The following is an 18,648-nucleotide window of genomic DNA, read 5'->3' as shown; positions in this document are numbered from 1 at the left end:
GCAAGTGGCAGGGAAAGTGGTTCAGGCCCTGGCAAGGTATTCTGTAACCGTTACCAATATGGAAAATTGGTGTAACGGCCGATACACCCTCGTATCAGTTGATTTTTTTTATTTTTTATTTTTTTTCTCAAAAAATTCTGGAACAAATCCAGGAAACCCAAAAAAAAAATGGTAATTATTCCAAATATGCATTCATTTTTTGTTTTGGGCATGTTTAAGGTAGCGTAACAGTCCACTCTTTGGTGAGAATGTTGTATCGGGCTATTTGATGAATTTATGAACTAGGGATTGACTACAAACCTTCTATATTTAATTTTCTAACTATATAATATCAATGATAAATTTATTAGAATGAATGTACTACCAAAACATATTACATTTGCAGGTTTTACTATTATCTGCGTTATTGGTGTATTACAGCCTCGCAACTTGTGTATGGTTTCATTTCAATGTATTAACTCTAGAGACTTGTAGTTTTGTGTCTGATTCCCATCAAGTAATTTCTATATCTAACAATTTGATATCACTTTTTCCAAAAAAATCTTTAGAAAAAAAAAAAAATTTGAAATTAAATTCAGATGTAGAGTGTCGTCGATTGGGTGAACCACTCAATGCCTCAAACCAGCCTCAAATTCATCCAATTTATTAGCACTTATCCCAATAATGGAGCGGTGGACATTTATTAGATGATGAAGAATGAAAATATCAAATAGTCCTATTTCAAAAAATAAGTGTCCGCAAATTAGCGATTAAAATCATTCAAACAATTTGATTTTGGGATTGTGATTTAGCGATAATGGTCCATAATCAAATTGGTTAATTTTGAATTGATACATGCCTCGTATACAATTTATTTAGGCCCCGAATTAGGTCGGACTCAAATTGATACATGCCTCAATTTTATGTTGACATGGCAAAGTTTTGTGGGCCCCACCATGATGAATTTGTTATATCCACACCATCCATGCATTTTACTAGATAATTTTAAGGCCTAACCCCAAAAATGAGGCAAATCTAAAGTTCAAGTTGACCACACCACGAAAAGCAGTGGGGACAATGACGCCCACTGTTGAAACCTTCCTAAGGCACACCATGATGTTTAGTTGCCATCCAACCTGCTCATAAGGTCACACGGACCTGGATGAAGAGAAAACACAAGTATCAGCTTAATCCAAAACTTTTGTGGCCCCCAAGAAGTTTTCAATGGTAGGCATTCAATCCCCACTATTTTTTGTGGTTTGGTCCACTTACTCATGCCCTAAAATAATCTAGAAAATTGGATGAAGAGTGTAGTTATAACACATACATAGCAGTGGGGCCCATAGAACTTTGCCATGTCAAGACACCATTGAGGTCGATGGTGTGAACTACACTACCCAATTGGATTGGATGAGGCCCTAAACATGGGGCCCGCCTCGATATGTGTTGTAATCCATGTTGTCCATCTATTTTGCCAACTCATTTTAGGGCATGATCCCAAAAATGAGACCAATCCAAATCTCCGGTGGACCACACCACAGGAAACAGTGGTGATTGAACGCCTACCATTAAAAACTTCTTGGGGGCCAAAAAGGTTTTGGATCAAGCCAATATTTGTGTTCTCCCTTTATCCAGGACTGTCTGACCTTATCAACAAGTTGGATGGCAAAAAAACATCACAGTGGGCCCTAGGAAGTTTTTAATGGTGGACATTCAATCCCTACTGTGTGGTCTACTTGAAATTTGGATCTGCTTCATTTTAGGGACCATGCCCTAGGATGATCTGGAAAAATTTATGGACAGCGTGTATATACAACACATATCAAGATGGATCCCATGAAACAGTGCAAGTGCACAGTGTCACACACCAGCAGAGTTTTAGAAAGAAAAAAAGTGGTTCTGGAATGGCCACATAACATTCCTAGTTTAGAGGGGGGGAAAATGAAAAGAGAGGGAGAGGACGAGAGAGGGCAGGGGAGAGAGAGAGAGAGTTGCTAGCCAGGACAGCCATAGCAGCCACAACAACAGCATAAGTAGAAGCAAAAGAAGATTGAGAGGGGTAATTTTTTTACTGGTTTTTCGTTTTCTTCTCCGTCACGGGGCTGTAAACACCATTATACATTGTAACGACCATTAAAGAGGTCGTAACGGTTGTTATGGCTCCATTTTTCTCTCCCACCCCACTTTAGACCCGTATCGCGTAACGACCTTGGCTGTTACTAGTACGAATTGACCATTACGGCCAAAACATAATCGTTTTTTGAACACCTTGGGCCCTGAAGTTTAGATGCATCCTAAAAGAAGAGGACATTGTGCCCCTTTCTCAAATGATGAGTAAGCTAGAGCTTATAGAAGAATTTTGGACTTAGAAGCTCACAGCATCTTCTTAGGGAACTTAAAAGCTTATCTCAAATGTTGTTGAATTCGATCTCTGCTTCCTTTTCAAATGTGCACCATTCAATATATTCTAAGGCAGATATTTTAGCTAAACATGTTGTGCATCTGAGGGAGCATAAGATCACAATTTACTGGCAAGGATTGTAGTTGCAAGAGTGAACCCTTTTAGTCTGTTCTATTTTTTCTGCCTGGATTTGTTTTAATTTTGGCTGTTGTATCTTGTTTTATCCTCTTTTCTTTTAATAAAATTTATGCCATTCATAAAAATGAAAAGTAATATTCTTTTGGAAACATCAAAGCCCCATCCATGGCTAATTCATCAAATGAGCATAAATCCTATACAAACTACAGCTACCAGCAAATTCTGTATGAAGAAATTGGAAATTCAAGAAAAAAACAAGATTATGCACTATAATCGAACTAGAAGTTGAACGTTTGAGAAGGTACGAGATAATGCTCTATCCAACATCATATAGATACGATGAAGGGTATAGTCATCTCACCTTTCATTAATTATGCTATATAATGGAACTTTCTAACCACTTCTTAATGGACACTTTTTCCATTTTTCATAAATGACAAGAGAATTTAACATTATTTTGTGGACGAGTTATGGACATTTTTTCACATTGGTTATGGACAAGTTAATTAGGCATTTGCGGGTAGAGATCCATGGTATTGTTGTTTGCAGATGGCATAGCTTTGATTGACAAGACAAGTGAGGGCGTAAATGCAAAGCTAGATTTATGGAGGGTGCTTCAGGATTTAAAGGATTTAAAATTAGTCAGACTAAAAAATAGAGCATATGGTGTGCAATTTTAGTAACAATAGGAGAGGAAATGAGGAATTAGTTAAGATTGTTGACCAAGAAGTTTCCCAAAGTGACCACTTTCAATAGCTTGGGTCCATAATTCATGAGACTGGACAGATTGAGAAGGATGTTGCCCATAGAATTCACACTGGGTGGAAGAAATGGATATGTGCCTCTGGAGTTTTATGTGATTGTCGTGTACCACTTAAACTGAAAGGGAAATTTTATAGTATAGCAATACGAACAGCCATGCTTTGTGGGACAGAATGTTGGGCAGTTACGGAACAACATGTTCATAGGATGTGTAGCTGAAATGAGGATGTTCAGATGGATGAGCAGCAAGATGGAAGAATTAAAAATAAATGCATTCAAAGGAACCTAGAAGTAGCACCAATAGGTAATAAGATGAGGGAAAGTAGACTTAAATTGTTTGATTATGCAACGGAGACCAAGAACTACACCAGTTGGGAGTGAGCGGGTAAAAGTTGGATGCTCTAAAAGGGCGTGGGGAAGACCCAAAAAGACATGGGTCGCGGTAGTAAGAAAAGACTTAATGACCAATGGTCTAACAGAAGTTATGATTGTTGATAGAGTGGAATAGCCAAACAAGATTCATGTAGCTGACCCCAATTAATTGGAATAAGGCTTAGATGATGGTAGGAACCCCCTCATGCAATCTTGTTTAGAGCTAAACGCTGGGAGATTTTTTCGGCTTTGGATCTCTCTCAATTGAAGGATGTAAAGGGAAGATTTTTGGGCTCTTGAAATTATTTTTTTATTTTTCCTTCCTCCCCTCTTTTGAGTGGTGCCAATAAAATTGTGTTAAAAAAACCAGAGTTACCTATATAATTAGGCTTTCAAGGGATTTGATGATAGTTATCAGTTATCACCCACAAAACAAGAACAAATTGTAACCTATTGAAAATAAAAGCAAGAACGCAACAGGGGGTACATCCCCAGCCCATGTGACTGCGTCACATTACAAGAATCGCCTTCCAGCATTAAGGATCCACCCAGACTCTTAGCGAAAATTTCCGCCCCAGTTTTGACAGCCAACAATTTTGCTCTAATCAAGGATCTAGTACCTGCCAGCCTCGAGAATTGAATCTTATAAAATCATTCGTCTCTCAAAACACCCCCAATCTCAGACAACCCGCGATACTGTTTCTTTACCATTCTCTAGGAGCTGATTAGGTATGGCCCCGGCCTCACCCAACACAGTGCAGCTGGGACCGTGGGACACACCTTGATGTATGTATTGTATATCCATGCCATCCATCCATTTTTCCAACTCATTTTGGGGCATGAACTCAAAAATGAAGCAGATCCAAATCTTACATGGACCACACCACATGAAACAGTGGTGATTAACCATTTAAAACTTCTTGTGGGCCACGAGTTTTGGATCAAGCTGATATTTGTTTTTTCCCTTCATCCAGATCTTTGTGATCTTATCAACAGGTTGGACGGAAAATAAACATTACAGTGGGCATTAGAGTGGGCCCTAGGAAGTTTTTTATGGTGGCCGTTCAATCACCACTGTTTCCTATGATGTGGTCCACATCCACCTGAGATTTGGATCTGCTTTATTTTTGGGATCATGCCCAAAAATGAGCTGGAAAAATGGATGGATGGCATGGATATACAATACATACATCAATGTTGGCCCCACGGTCAGGGCCACATCTAATTCGCTCCCCCATTCTCTTCAATAAAATTTTCATTTCTCACCATAAAAGAGGAACAAAAAGACAAAGAAGAGGTAAAGGCATTAAGACATTATATACAAGGCATTAAAACATTACATATATTATTTACAGAAAACCATGTAACAGTTATGAATCATACCTCCTGCTACACAAACACAAAAATCATTATATTTCTTTGAAGTGGAAGATCTTGGCTGTGACTCTAGCCAGTTTGTCCTAACTGTAGATATAGATGGAACCATTTCCTCCTCCAAAGACTGCCACAAGCTTTCCTTGACATGCACCTGGTTTTGTAATCAACATAAGGATTAACAAGCAATAACCTAATACTGTACAACTAAATCAAGTCAATTTCCAAGGAGTTGTCTACCCATTTCAAATTGCCTAATTTATCAAGTGGCTAAAAATACTTAATTGACTAAAAAAAGTGAAAGAATCATACAAAAGGCTTGGCCATACCACTAAGATAGGTAGACTCAATCAAACTAAAGGATACAAAATAATAAAGTGGCAATTATTTTAGTACTAATTATAAGAATAAAGGAGATAAAGGAGATATATAGAGCAAACTAGCTATTATGGGATTAAAAATATGGGTCATACTGTGAAACTTTGGGAGAGAGTGATTGAGCAAAAGGCTAAGGCATTAGATGAATGTATCAGAAAATCAGTTTAGTTCCATGCATGGGAGGTCTACCATTGAAGCTATTTTCCTTCTTAGACAATTGACGAAGAAATGTAGGGAGAGGAGGAAGAATCTCCACATGGTCTTTATTGACTTAGAGAAAGCATATGATATGGTCATTGAAGAGTTAATCTGGTGGGTTTTGGGAAAGAAAAAGGTCTCAAAGGGATATATTGACATGATTAAGGACATGTATGAGGAAGGGCTAACAAATTTGAGGACCACTAGTGGAGGTATAAGTGAGTTACCAATTACTATAGGCTTTCACCAGGGGTTTGCATTGAGTACATACCTTTTCGCTTGGTTATAGATGAGTTAACGAGGCATTTGGTGGAAGAGATCCCATGGTATTGTATGCAAACGACATAGTTTCGATTGATAAGAGGTAGTGTTCGCAATATCGATATTATTGGTTGATTATCGGCCGATATTATCGTTATCGCTACCCAGCGACATGAAACCCGCACGAAACGCTCGGAAGTTCAAAAAAAAAAAATGAATGTATCGTGCGATATATTGTGGGATATCGCCCTATTATCTTCGATGTCATGGATATCATCCATACTATGTTGATAAAAGGCTGGAACAATGGGGTTCGTAATTACCAAAAAATCTAAAAAAAAAAAAAAAAAAAAGGGTAAAAGCTGGAGGGAGGATTTGAGTACCTGTAGACACGGAGATTTTTACAACGAAGATTTCCGCGATGGGATTTCTGCAACCACCGAGATTTCGGCGAGAAGATTTGAGATTTTCAGGGTTCCGGAAGCTCCAGAACCCTCCTCTCTTTGGAAATGACGAATGCGGCAAGCCTTTAGAAATTCGATTGCATACTAAGTTGCTCGTATGCTTTATCGTACTGAGAAAACTCAGTGGGGCCCACTGTGAATGTATGTGGTTTACCACGCAATCCAACCATTTTTACAGACCATTGAAGGGGTTGAGCCCAAATTTCAAGCATATCCAAAGCTCAAGTGGACCATACCATATGAAGCAGTGGGAATAATTATTTCAACCGTTGAAACCTTACCAGGCCCCACAGTTATGTTTATTTGTCGTCCAACCTATTCATAAGATTACAGAAACAGGGATGAAGGAAAAACATAAATATAAGCTTGATCGAAAACTTTTGTGGCCCTCATGAATTTTTCAATGGTATATGTTCAAGTCACGTTGTTTACCTTTATGCGGTCCATTTGAACTTTAGATATGCTTCAATTTTGGAATGAAGCCCTAAAATTATCTGTTAAAATGGATTGAAGGAGTGGATAAAATATATATAAATCACGGTGGACCCACGGTGTTAACTAAGCACACAAAATAAAACGCACACGTGACGTGGATCAATGCTACGTGAGTAACAACTTACTGGGTGTTACACCTACTGTAGGGCCCACGTTGATGACATGTTGTAGATCCACTCCATCCATTCGTTTTTATAGCCCATTTTATAATGTTATCCCAAAAATGAAACACATTAAAATATCAGGTGAACCACACCACATCAAACAGTGATTAATGAACATTTACCATTAAATGATATGGATTTGCTTAATCTTTGTGGTGCGGTCCACCCAAGATTTGGATCTGCTTAATTTTTCAAATGATATGCTTAAATTATATGAAAAAAATTGATGGACGGCCTGGATAAAATATATATAGCAAGGTGGACCGCACAGATCTTGTGAGAGGACTGCCTATTGTACCACAGGTTGTGAGGTGCAAAGACAACGCTAAGCTCCGAGTTGTACGAATGGTTAAAAGGAGATCAAAGTTACATGGGCCACACAATGATGTATTTATTATATCCACCCCGTTCATATATTTGGCGAGATCAATTTAGATCATGAGCCCAAAAATGAGTCATATCCAAAGCCCAAGTGGACCACACATCAAATAGTTGTGGGACAATGATTCTCACCATTAAAACATTTGTAGGGCCCACCATAACATTTATTTTCCATCCAATCTATTCATAATGTCACACATACCTGGATGAAGAGGAAAAACAAATATCATATTGATCCAAATCTTCTGTGACCCCAAAATTATTTCAATGGTAGACGTTCAATCCTCCACTAAGTTTTGTAGTGTGGTATACTTGATAATTAGATCTACCTTATTTTTCGGCTCAACCCGTACAACAAGCTCGTCAAATGGACAGACGATTTGGATATAAAACATACCTCATGGTGGGACCCACGGAACTTGTTGACATCAACACACCAACGGTGTGTGGTACACCAGCCAATTCGCTTCTGCGGATTTCCTACTAAAGCCTTTGTCAACAAGAAGTTCCTGCACTGGAAACATAGGTGGGACCCACCGTAATGTTTGTGAGAAATCTATCCCGTCCATCCGTTTTGTGAGCTCATTTTAGAACATGGGACCAATAGTGACCAGGTTCGAAGACTCAGGTGGGCTGCACTAAAGGAAAAGGTGGGTAGGGAAATTCCTACCATTAAAACCTCCCTGGGTCGACATTGATGTTTAAATGCCATCCATACCGTTCATAATGTCATTCCTACTGAGATGAACTAAGAAGGAAAATATTACCTGATTCAAAACTTCTGTGGCCCCACGAATATTTCAACTGTGTACGTTCAATCCTCACATTTTCATCCCACTTGAGTATTTGATCCGGCTCATTTTTGGTACAATGTCCTAAAATGAGCTCACAAAACAAATGGGTGGGGTGGATTGCTCACGAAACATCATGGTGGGCCCCACCTAAACTTTCCAGCACATGAACTTACTATAAAAGGCTTTCACATGCGCACGAGACTTGGATCCAAGGAGGTGGGTGGGACCTAACTGTGGGGCTAAGGGTGATGTATGTGTATTAAAGCCACACCGTCCAACAATTTTGAAAGATCATTTTAGGAGATGATCCTAAATCCACACCGTTGAACATTTTTGAAAGATCATTTTAGGGTATGATCCCAAAAATGAAGCAAATCCAAATCTTACGTGGTCCATACTACTAGAAAAGATGTGGATGCAGAGACCAACAAATATTAGATTGATCTAAAACTTTTGTGGCCCACAAGAAGTTTTTAATGGTCTTACCATGGTTTCTGTAGCCACGGATGCAGAGACCAACAAATATTTCTCAAATTTTACTTATTTTTTGCTTTTCAATAAATTGGTTGTGTTTTCATATGTCTTTGGTACATTTATAAATGTCATGCATTCAATTTAAACATAGTTGCATTAGTTCAGTTAAACATCACATATCTTAGGACCCTATACAAAATAAATTTATTATGTATACCTTCTTTTTGAGATGTTATGATATAAAAGTGTGTATTAAGGTCCTTTTTAACAATCCCTGAAGTTTCATTGAAAAATTCAACCATTTTCCTAATGTTTCCCTATGTTTCCCAAAAAGTGCGATAAATTATGCAATACAAACGATATATCTCGTGTGATAACCGATACGTATCTATATCCCAAGGGTGCGATACATAGCGTGATACCGATATTTCGAACAATGATAAGAGGGAAGGTATCACAAAACTAGATTTATGGAAGGATGCTTTAAAATATGAAGGATTTAAAAGTAGTCCAACTAAAATAGTGTATGGAGTGCAAATTTAGCAAGTAAGAATCAAAATGAAGAATTAGTTAAGATTGTTGACCAAGAAGTTTCCCAAAACGACCACTTTCAGTACCTTGGGTTAATAATTCATTTGAGTGGAGAGATTGAGGAGGATGTTGCACATAAAATTCAAGTTGGGTGAAAGAAACGGAGATGTGCGTTTTGTGTGATTGTCATGTACCACTCAAATTGAAAGGGAGATTTTATAGTATAAATATTAGACTAGCCATGTTTTGTGGGACAGAAATGTTGGGCAATAAAGGAACATGTTCATAGGATGAGTGTAGCTGAAATGAGGATGTTGAGATGGATAAGCGGTGATGCAGGTGCATCTCCACACTGGGGTAGGGTGGCCCACAAGGTGGGGCCAGTGAGATGGAGGATGGCCACGGGCTGGGTCCCATTGTGGGACCCGTGAGATGTGTGTAGCCCACGAGGAGGTCTTGATGAGGTTGCATGGGCCAAGATAAAGGGACATTTTGGCGCTTCCCCAACAACTCAGGAGCTTTTAGTGCATTGGCCGGCACTCCCTGCATCAATTAGTATCAAAGTAGAAGACCAATGCTCAAGTCTCCTTACCAATGTGGATGGATGATACAGGTGCATCTCCATACTAGGGTGGGGCGGCCTACAAGGTGGGGCCTGTGAGATGTAGGATGGCCATGGGGTGGGTCCCACAATGGGACCCATGAGATGCGGGGCAGCCCACGAGGAGGTATCGGTTGGGTTGCCTGGAAGGGCCATGACAAAGGGATATTCCGGTGCTTCCCCAACAGTTATGGAGCTTTTGGTGCGTTGGTCGATACTCCGTGCGTAAGTGGCAAGACGAGGAAGCATAGAATTAGAAATCAATGCATTTGATGGAATTCAAGGGAAGCACAATAGGTAATAAGATGGGGGAAAGTAGACTTGTTTTGGTCATGTGTAATAGAGCCAAGGAACCATGCAAATTAGAAGGGTGAGTTGGTAGAAGTTGAAGGCCCAACAGGTTGTGGATGGAGGTAATAAAAAAAGGCTTGAAGACCTATGGTCAATAAAGGTCTGGCCCTTGACAGAGAGGAATGGCATAACAAGATGCATGTTACCCACCCCAATTAAATGGGATATGGCTTAGATTTGTATTTTTATTTTTATTTTTAAGGATGGGATATGGCTTAGATGATGATGCTGATGAATTACTTTACCAATAAAATTCTGCTTGGTGGTAATTGCACCTCTCAATTCCCAGCCTGGGTAAAAGAGGAGGGTTGATGTTAGATAGGCAGCCAGTCGTCAAACTTTGCTAAGCTATACCACGAAAATGAATCCAGTTTCTAGTCTCAATAAGGGATAAAATTTTGAAGAGTAGATTGAGATGGTTCAATCATGTCATGTGCAACCAGTGTTCGAGTTGTCGACGAAATGTCGATATTATCGCCGATAATATTGGTGTCGCTAGTCTTGCGATACCGAAACCCCATTTTTTCGTTTCTCGTAGGATTATCGGCGAAATATCAGAGATATCGGTGAAAATCTTGGATTATCGCCGACAATATCCAGATTATCACACTGTAGCTACAATCTCGATAAGAAAACCCCTTTCAAAAAATCAGAAAAAATATCAGAACAAAATCGGAAAAAATATCGAAACAGGGAAGATCTCCTACTTGTTGATCGGAACTCGGAGCTCAGAAGAACGCCTCAATCCCCCTTTCTTCGGCAACAATCCTCTTTCAAAAACCCCCTTTCTTCAGCGGCAATCCCTCTTCCACGAAATTTTAGGTTTTTTTTTGTTTTTTTAAAAAGAAAAACCTTCCAGCCCGAAAGATTTATATGGAAGCCTCGAGCGCTGATGCAGTTTGGCTAGTGATGCTGCCAGGTGGCTAGTCACAAGTGCTATGTAGACCCCACCGTGATCTATTTGTTTTATCAACACCGTCCATTCATTTTTAAACGTCATTTTAATCGTCTCATAAATGAGATTCATCAGAATCCCAGGTGGACCACACCATGGGAAAACAATAATGATTGAACATCTACCATTAAAAACCTCCTAGGGCCCACTATATCGTTTATTTGACATATAACCTCTAGATTAGATCATACGGACCTGGATGAAGGCAAAAAACAAATATCAGCTTGATCCAAAACTGTTGTAGCCCCAGGAATTTTTTAATGGTGAGAGTTCAATCAACACTGTGTGGTCCACTTGAGATTTTGATCCACTTCATTTTTGGGTTATTAGCATAAAATTATATGTAAAATGGATGAGACGGCATGGATGATACACATACATCATGTTTGAGGTCCATGGAGCACCGACCACTAGCCATTGGCTAGTCGCAGGGAGTACCCAATCCGTTTGAGGAAGCGGATTGCATAGTGAGTAACTCCTACGGTTAGCGAAACTGAGTAAACTCTGTGAGGCCCACCATGATTTATTTATTTTATCCACTCCGTCCATACATTTTAACAGATAATTTTAGGCCTTTAGGAAAAAAGAGAGGCATATCCAATGTTCAAATGGACCACACCACAAGAAATAGTTGAATTGAATGTCTACCATTGAAAAATACTTGGAGGGCCACAGAAGTTTTGGATCAAGCTTATATTTGTGTTTTCCCTTCATCCATGTCTGTATGATCTTATGAATAGGTTGGATGAAAAATAAACATCACTGTGGGGCGTAGAAAGGTTTCAAGGGTGGAAATCATTATCCCCACTATTTACAATGGTATGATCTACTTAATCTTTGGATATGAATCAATTTTGGGCTCAACCCCTTAAATTAGATGGAAAAACGGATGGACGGCGTGGATAGACCACATACATTCAAATTGGGTCCAAATGAGTGGTCACTGAATGTTTAAACGGTGGTCACTGAATCTCCACTATTTCCTCTTGTGCGGCTGCCTTGAGTTTTGGATCCACATGATTTTTGGTCTAATATCCTAAAATGATCTAAAAAAACGGATGGCCGGGGTGGATTTTTTAGAAACATCATGGTGAGCCCCACGTAGCATCCCAGTGCAAGAAATAAATCCATGGCCGGATGCGGATTAGCTATTAACAGGTTGAGTAGCGAGACTCGCTACCGAGATGACGTCACCAAGTTCTGTAGGCCCCACCATGATTTATGTGTTGTATCCTCACCGTCCATCGATTTTTCTAGACCATTTTAGGGTATGAGACCAAAAATAAGGTATATCCCAATCTCAAGTGGACCACATTACAGAAAATAGTGTTGAATGAACATGGACCATTAAAAACTTTTTGGGGCACATAAAAGTATTGGATCAAGATAAACTCTGATTTTACCCCTCATCTTGGTCTGTATGACCTAATCAACAGACTAGATGTCAAATAAACAGTACAGTGGGCCTTAGGAGGATTTTAATGGTGAATATCCAATCACTATTGTTTTCATGTGGCGTGGTCCATTAAAGATTTGGATCTGACTCATTATTTACCTCATACACTAAAATGATATCTTCAAATGGTTGGACAATGTGGATACAAAAGATAAACCATGGTGGGCCCACAGAAACGTCGCTTCAGTAGCAAGTCTTGCTACTCAACCTGTCATAGCTAATCCATGCTACTACGGAAGCGGGTACGTCCGTGTCATGTAAGGACGCGAATCGCGTACTGAGTAAATTATGTGGGGTCCACTGTGATTTACATATTTAATCCACTTCGTCCATCCATTTTAACAGAGTATATCCGAATCTCAAGTGGTCCTCACCACGGGAAACAGTGTGAATTGAAATTATACCGTCTAAAACTCCATGGGGGCCACGTGACTTATGGATCAATCTGTTATTTGTGTTTTTCCTTCATCCACGTCTTTGTGATCTCATGAACGGGTTGGATGACAAATAAACATCAATATAGGCCCTACCAATGTTTCGACGGTGGAAATCATTATTACCACTGTTTCCTGTGGTGTGGTCCACTTGGCCAGAAATGTGTATTTTTTGAATTCATTTACTTTTACATGTCTTAATTATTGTAAGCTTGCATTTGTATTATATAAACTCTTTGGTTACTATTTGAGTGATTTCTTACGACAACGCATGCCTTTTAGCCCCCATTAAATGGAAACTTATTATTTAATGCATTCTTTTTGTAATTTTTTCATTCCTGAATATGTAAATATGTGTATTTAGGCATGTCCTGAAGTTTCACTGAAAAATTCCATCATTTTCTCCATGTTTCCCATTTTTCCTTGCATTTTCGGCGATATTATCTGCGATAACAATATTATATCTTTATCAATGGCCAGTGAAACTTGTAGCGATACCGACAACTCAAACACTGTGCAACAAAGACCAGAAATGGCTCTCGTAACAACAGGAACAATGATTGGGGTTAAGGGTTCACAAAGAGGATGAGATGAAGACCTCACTTGGATAGAGATGGTGAGAAGGGATATTTACACTTGTTCATTTATCGAAGATAGGGCTTTAGATAGGTTTGGTTTGTGAAACAGGATTCGTTAAGCCAACCCAAATACTTGGAACAAGGCTATAATGATGAATTTTTTTTCTTAGCAAGTTTATACCAGTGTTCGTAATATCGATACTATCAGCCGATATTATCGGTATCGCGGTCCAGCGATACGATATCCTTCGAAAGATACCAAAAAGTTAAAAAATAATAATAAATAAATAAATGCAAATATCATTCGGGATTTCGTCATCATCCGAAAAAATCGAAAAATAAAATAAAAATAGAGGGTGGATTTCGGTACCTGTAGAAGAGATCGCCATGATCGGAAGCTTTAATTTGGTGGGTCATTCGAATCAAAGCGTCATTCCTAGGTTACCGCAAATAAAATCTCCGATTTTGGAGAGAAATCCAGAGACATCCTCACCGATACGATGAGATTTGGGAGAAATTTACAGGTCGTTCGAGCCTTTTTTATCGAAATCAAGTACCGCACACCACCGAGCTAACTAGTGTGTTGACGTCACTGAGTTTTGTGGATCCCATCATGAGGTATGTGTTATATCCAGACCGTTCGTCCATTTGGCGAGCTCTTCGTAAGGCTTGAGCCGAAAAATAAGACAGATCCAAAGATCAACTGGACCACACTGCAAACAGCAATGGTAGATTGAACGTCTACCATTGAAACCCTTTTGGGGTTCGTTTTGGATCAATATAATATTTATTCTTCCTCTTCATCCAGGTCTGTGTGACCTAATTAACAAATTGGATGGAAAATAAATGTCATGGTGGGGCCTACGAATATATTAATGGTGAGAATCAGTCCCCCTGCTATTTGTGGTGTGGTCCACTTGAGCTTTGGATATGACTACTTTTTGGGTTCATGATCTAAAATGATCTCTCCAAATGCATGAATGGTGTAGATATAATAAATACATTATTGTGGTGCCCTGCAACTTTGAAATGTTCGTACAACTTGAGCTCGAGGAGCGTCAGCGCCAGACACGAATTTGCTGCCAAAGCCTTCCGCAGGAAGTTCCTGTGCTTGAAACCTTAGTGGGGCCTACTATGATGTTTGTGAGGAATCCACTCCGTTCATCCGTTTTGTGAGATCATTTTAGGACATGGAGTCAAAAATGAGTAGAATCTAATACTCAAGTGTGCCAAAAATGTGAGGATTGGATATCCACACTTTAAATATTCGTGGGGCACATAAGTTTTGAATCAGACTAATATTTGTATTTTAAATTCATCCGTGTAGGAATAACGTTATGAACGGTATGGATGGCATGTTAACATCACTGTCAACCCAGGGAGGTTTCAACGGTAGGAATTTTCCTACCCACCTTTTCCTTTAGCGCGGCCCACTTTAGTCTTGGATCCTACTCATTTTTGCTCTCAAGTTCTAAAATGATCTCAAAAAACGAATGAATGGGGTGGATTTCTTACAAACATCACAGTGTGCCCCCCCCCAAGGTTTCGAGTGAAGGAACTTTGCAGGAAATATGCATACGTCAGCGCCCCACCCCAGTGTGGTGGGAAGTGGATCCCCCAGTGGGCAGTGTACTTTGTAAACTTTGTGGGCCCACTATAATTCATGTATTTTATCCACTCCGTCCATCCATTTTACCAGATAATTTTATGGTTTGAATGAAGAGAAAAAACTATTATTAGCTTGATCCAAAACTTGTGGCCCACTAATGGTCAATCACCATTGTTTCCTATGGTATGGTCTACCTAATTATTGGATCTTTTTTATTTTTTGGATTATGTCCTGAAATGATATGGAAAAACGGATGGACAGGGTTGATACTGAATATAGTTGTCTCAATTCAATCGGACAGCGAATAGCTTAGGACCCTATACAAAGGAAATCTAATATGTACACTTCTTTTTTGAAACTTTATGATTTAAAAGTGTGTATTAAGGTCTTTTTTAATAATCCCAGAAGTTTCATTGAAAAATTCAACCATTTCCCCAATGTTTCTCCATGTTTCCCAAAAAGTGCGATAAATTACACGATACAAACGATATATCCCGTGCGATAACCGATACGTATCTTTATCCCAAGGGTGCGATACATTGCGCGATACCGATATTTCGAACACTGGTTTATACCATATGAAATATTTCATTATATCATATGTATGTAAATATATTATAAAACTACTGGATAATAGGAAATAATAAATCTTAATAAATATTAAAGCATTATAAAAATAGTGGGTTTTGGAGCAAAAAGGTTCCAAAAGCAAACGTATACAAGATCACGAGACTTGCTAATACAAATGCACCTACGCATGCAACTCCACGTGCAACCATACATGTCAACCAAGCACATGAGTGAAACATCTAAGCCATGCATTAGGTGGGTGACACTTCATGAATGATAAAATGTTGTCTTTGGAGCAAAAGCTCTAGAAGAAAATATATACAAGACCACAAATGCTAAGCTGAAATGCACCTCCAAATGACCAAACATGTCAACCTAGCATGTTCAGCTGAAATGCACCTCCAAATGACCAAACATGTCAACCTAGCATGTGTGTGAACATCTGAGACATGCATCAAGCAGATCCCACCTGGTAGACGACCTACCAAAAATTTAGCTCGTCAAGACATTAGGTGGGTGGGCCACTACAGTACAAAAAGGAATGGACAGTGCGAAAATAAATGCAAATGGTCAACATTCAACACACACTAGCAGCAAACCTAATGAGTGGCCCACACTGACTTTTCAGCCTGGTCATCCACATGGTGGGACCCACCTGATGATGGCCCTGTCACACATGGCTGCATCAACAGACATGTGTGGGCTTAGGAAAATTCATATCACCAATCGTAAAACCAGAAACGAGTCAAAACAGCAAGCAAAGAACTGGTTGACAAAACAGGGAAGAACCGACAGATGACTCAAGTTGGCTTGGTTTACAGAAAAATTGTGACTTGGGTGAGTGACTCATTTACACAAGCGAGTCAAAAAAAAATCATATTTGACAAATAAGAACATAGGTATTCACAGCTATATGAGTAAAATTCACAAAAAGAGGAAAATATCTAAGAAAAAGAATACAAGGTTCTTGTTTTCATTTCATAGAAATTGTGATCTTTTTTCTTTTCTCTTCTTTTCTTTTTCTTTTTTTCTTTTTTTTTTTTCTTTTTTGAAGGGTAACGGAAATTGAATATCAACCCCTAGAACCTTATTTAGATCTTGTTTCCTTTCCTTTGTCGTTGTCAGTGAAAGCCTTAAACCGATAGTGGACAAAATCCAAAATCTAGAATTATATCGATCATGAAATTGAGGTATTTGAAACTTTTCAATTACCCCAAAGTCCAGAAATATCTTGATAGACATACTCAAGTATTTAGAGCTTTTCTCAATAAAGATAAACACGAACAGTATTTTTACAAATCTCAACAAAATTTACTGATGATTTCTTTTCAATGCCAAAGTTTTTGTGTCATTAACCATTTCAGAAATTGTTTAAGGCGTTCTCATAATGTTGACTGTTGGAGTTTCTCAATCTCAAGCCCTTCATCAACAAAACCCTAACTTTTTGAAACATGAAATTTGAAAATACTCTTATAGTAAGGAGCCTCGAACATCAGAAATTACCAAAGATTTTGAACGGAAAGTACAAAACACCTTATATTAATTGTCTTGTGAGAATCTTTTGAATTGGCAAACTTATTGAAGCTTGATTCAACCAGTTTGACCCTGTTGTGTTCATTTCTTGTAATATAATAAAAATGGCATGGCTCAGATGAGTTCCTTTTGGCTAGAGAGAGTCAAGGATTCATGTAAAAACTTGGCAAAACTCAGCCGAGACGTGTCCTTGTCTTGTGTAGCATGAGAGCTGCAACTTCTTATCTCGGTTTTGCTCAAAAAATGTGTCACCTCAAGCAACCCACAAGTCAACTAAAGAGTTTTCCAACCTTCGACCAAATATTGAACAAGACAATGTAACAAGGATAGCATTGTCCATTTTAAGGTGTGTTTGGAATAGCATGAATCCAAGAGAGCGAATGGAAAGGGAAGGTAAAACTAAGATTATGGATTCCCCAGGCAAAACTACTTCCTTTCGACCTTCCATTTCATCTATTTGGATTGGCATGTAAAAGTATGGAAATCCAACCAAAATTATTTTTGTGCTCCACAACAATCATGTTTATATGTACGTACTCATGCTCAGTGTTCAAAGTATCGGTATCGCTACAAGTTTCGCTAGCTAGGGATACAAAAACCATTTCGATATCGCTGATAACTGGAAATGCGGGGAAACATAGAAAAAACGGTGGAATTTTCAGCAAAACTTTAGGAGATGTTAAAATGTACATATTTGCATATTTAGAAATAAAAAATTTGCAAAAAAAATGCATGCATAACAAGTTTCCATTAAATGGGACCTTAAAAGCATGTATTGTTGTAAGAAATTAGTCCAACCATCCCCTCTGGCATATTTAACCATTCGACCTTCCATCCAAACATCCATAGATATTGTAAAATATCAACAACACGTGATATTTCACCAAGAAATCATTAACAATTGGAAAGGAAAAGAAAGATTGTGGTCTCAATATCTCGCATGTTGCAATATCGATAATATCGAGATATTGTCAATATTATCAATGACAAATTGAACACTACATACAACCATGTGCTCATGAAAAAAATTTGAATTTTTTTTCTCTAATAAACAAAATTTTAATGATATCAATACATTAACGATATTATTAAAATATCATTAATACACTTATGATACAAGCATTACCTAGAATTTACATAGTTGAAAATATTGCCGATACATTGGCGATATTGATGCATTGCCAATACAAGCGACACCTAGAATTTACATTGTTGAAAATATTGACGATTACATTAGCGATATTGATACATTGGCGATACTTAGCGATACATTGCTAATACCTAGAATTTATGATACTACCAGCGTTGTCGGTATCACTACCAGTGTTATCAGTATCGCTGAGCAAGAGATAAAGATAATATCAGAGATATTTCAATAATATCGGAGATAATTCG

General features: G+C 38.5%; 1 protein-coding gene across 3 annotated transcripts in view; it reads right to left on the bottom strand.

Annotated features, from left to right (window-relative positions):
• Positions 1-18,648, bottom strand: part of LOC131232663 (uncharacterized) — a 143,496-nt gene that overhangs the window by 52,453 nt on the left and 72,395 nt on the right. For all 3 annotated transcript variants that reach the window (XM_058229057.1, XM_058229059.1, XM_058229058.1), the window contains exon 18: positions 5,036-5,180. In XM_058229057.1, the coding sequence (XP_058085040.1) occupies positions 5,036-5,180 (145 nt within the window). The remainder of the gene's footprint in view (positions 1-5,035; positions 5,181-18,648) is intronic.

This window comes from Magnolia sinica, chromosome 18 (assembly GCF_029962835.1).
Source record: "Magnolia sinica isolate HGM2019 chromosome 18, MsV1, whole genome shotgun sequence".
Classification (NCBI taxonomy): Eukaryota; Viridiplantae; Streptophyta; class Magnoliopsida; order Magnoliales; family Magnoliaceae; genus Magnolia; species Magnolia sinica.
Note: the sequence above shows the minus strand (reverse complement) of the source record. Positions and strands in the feature narration are given on the sequence as shown.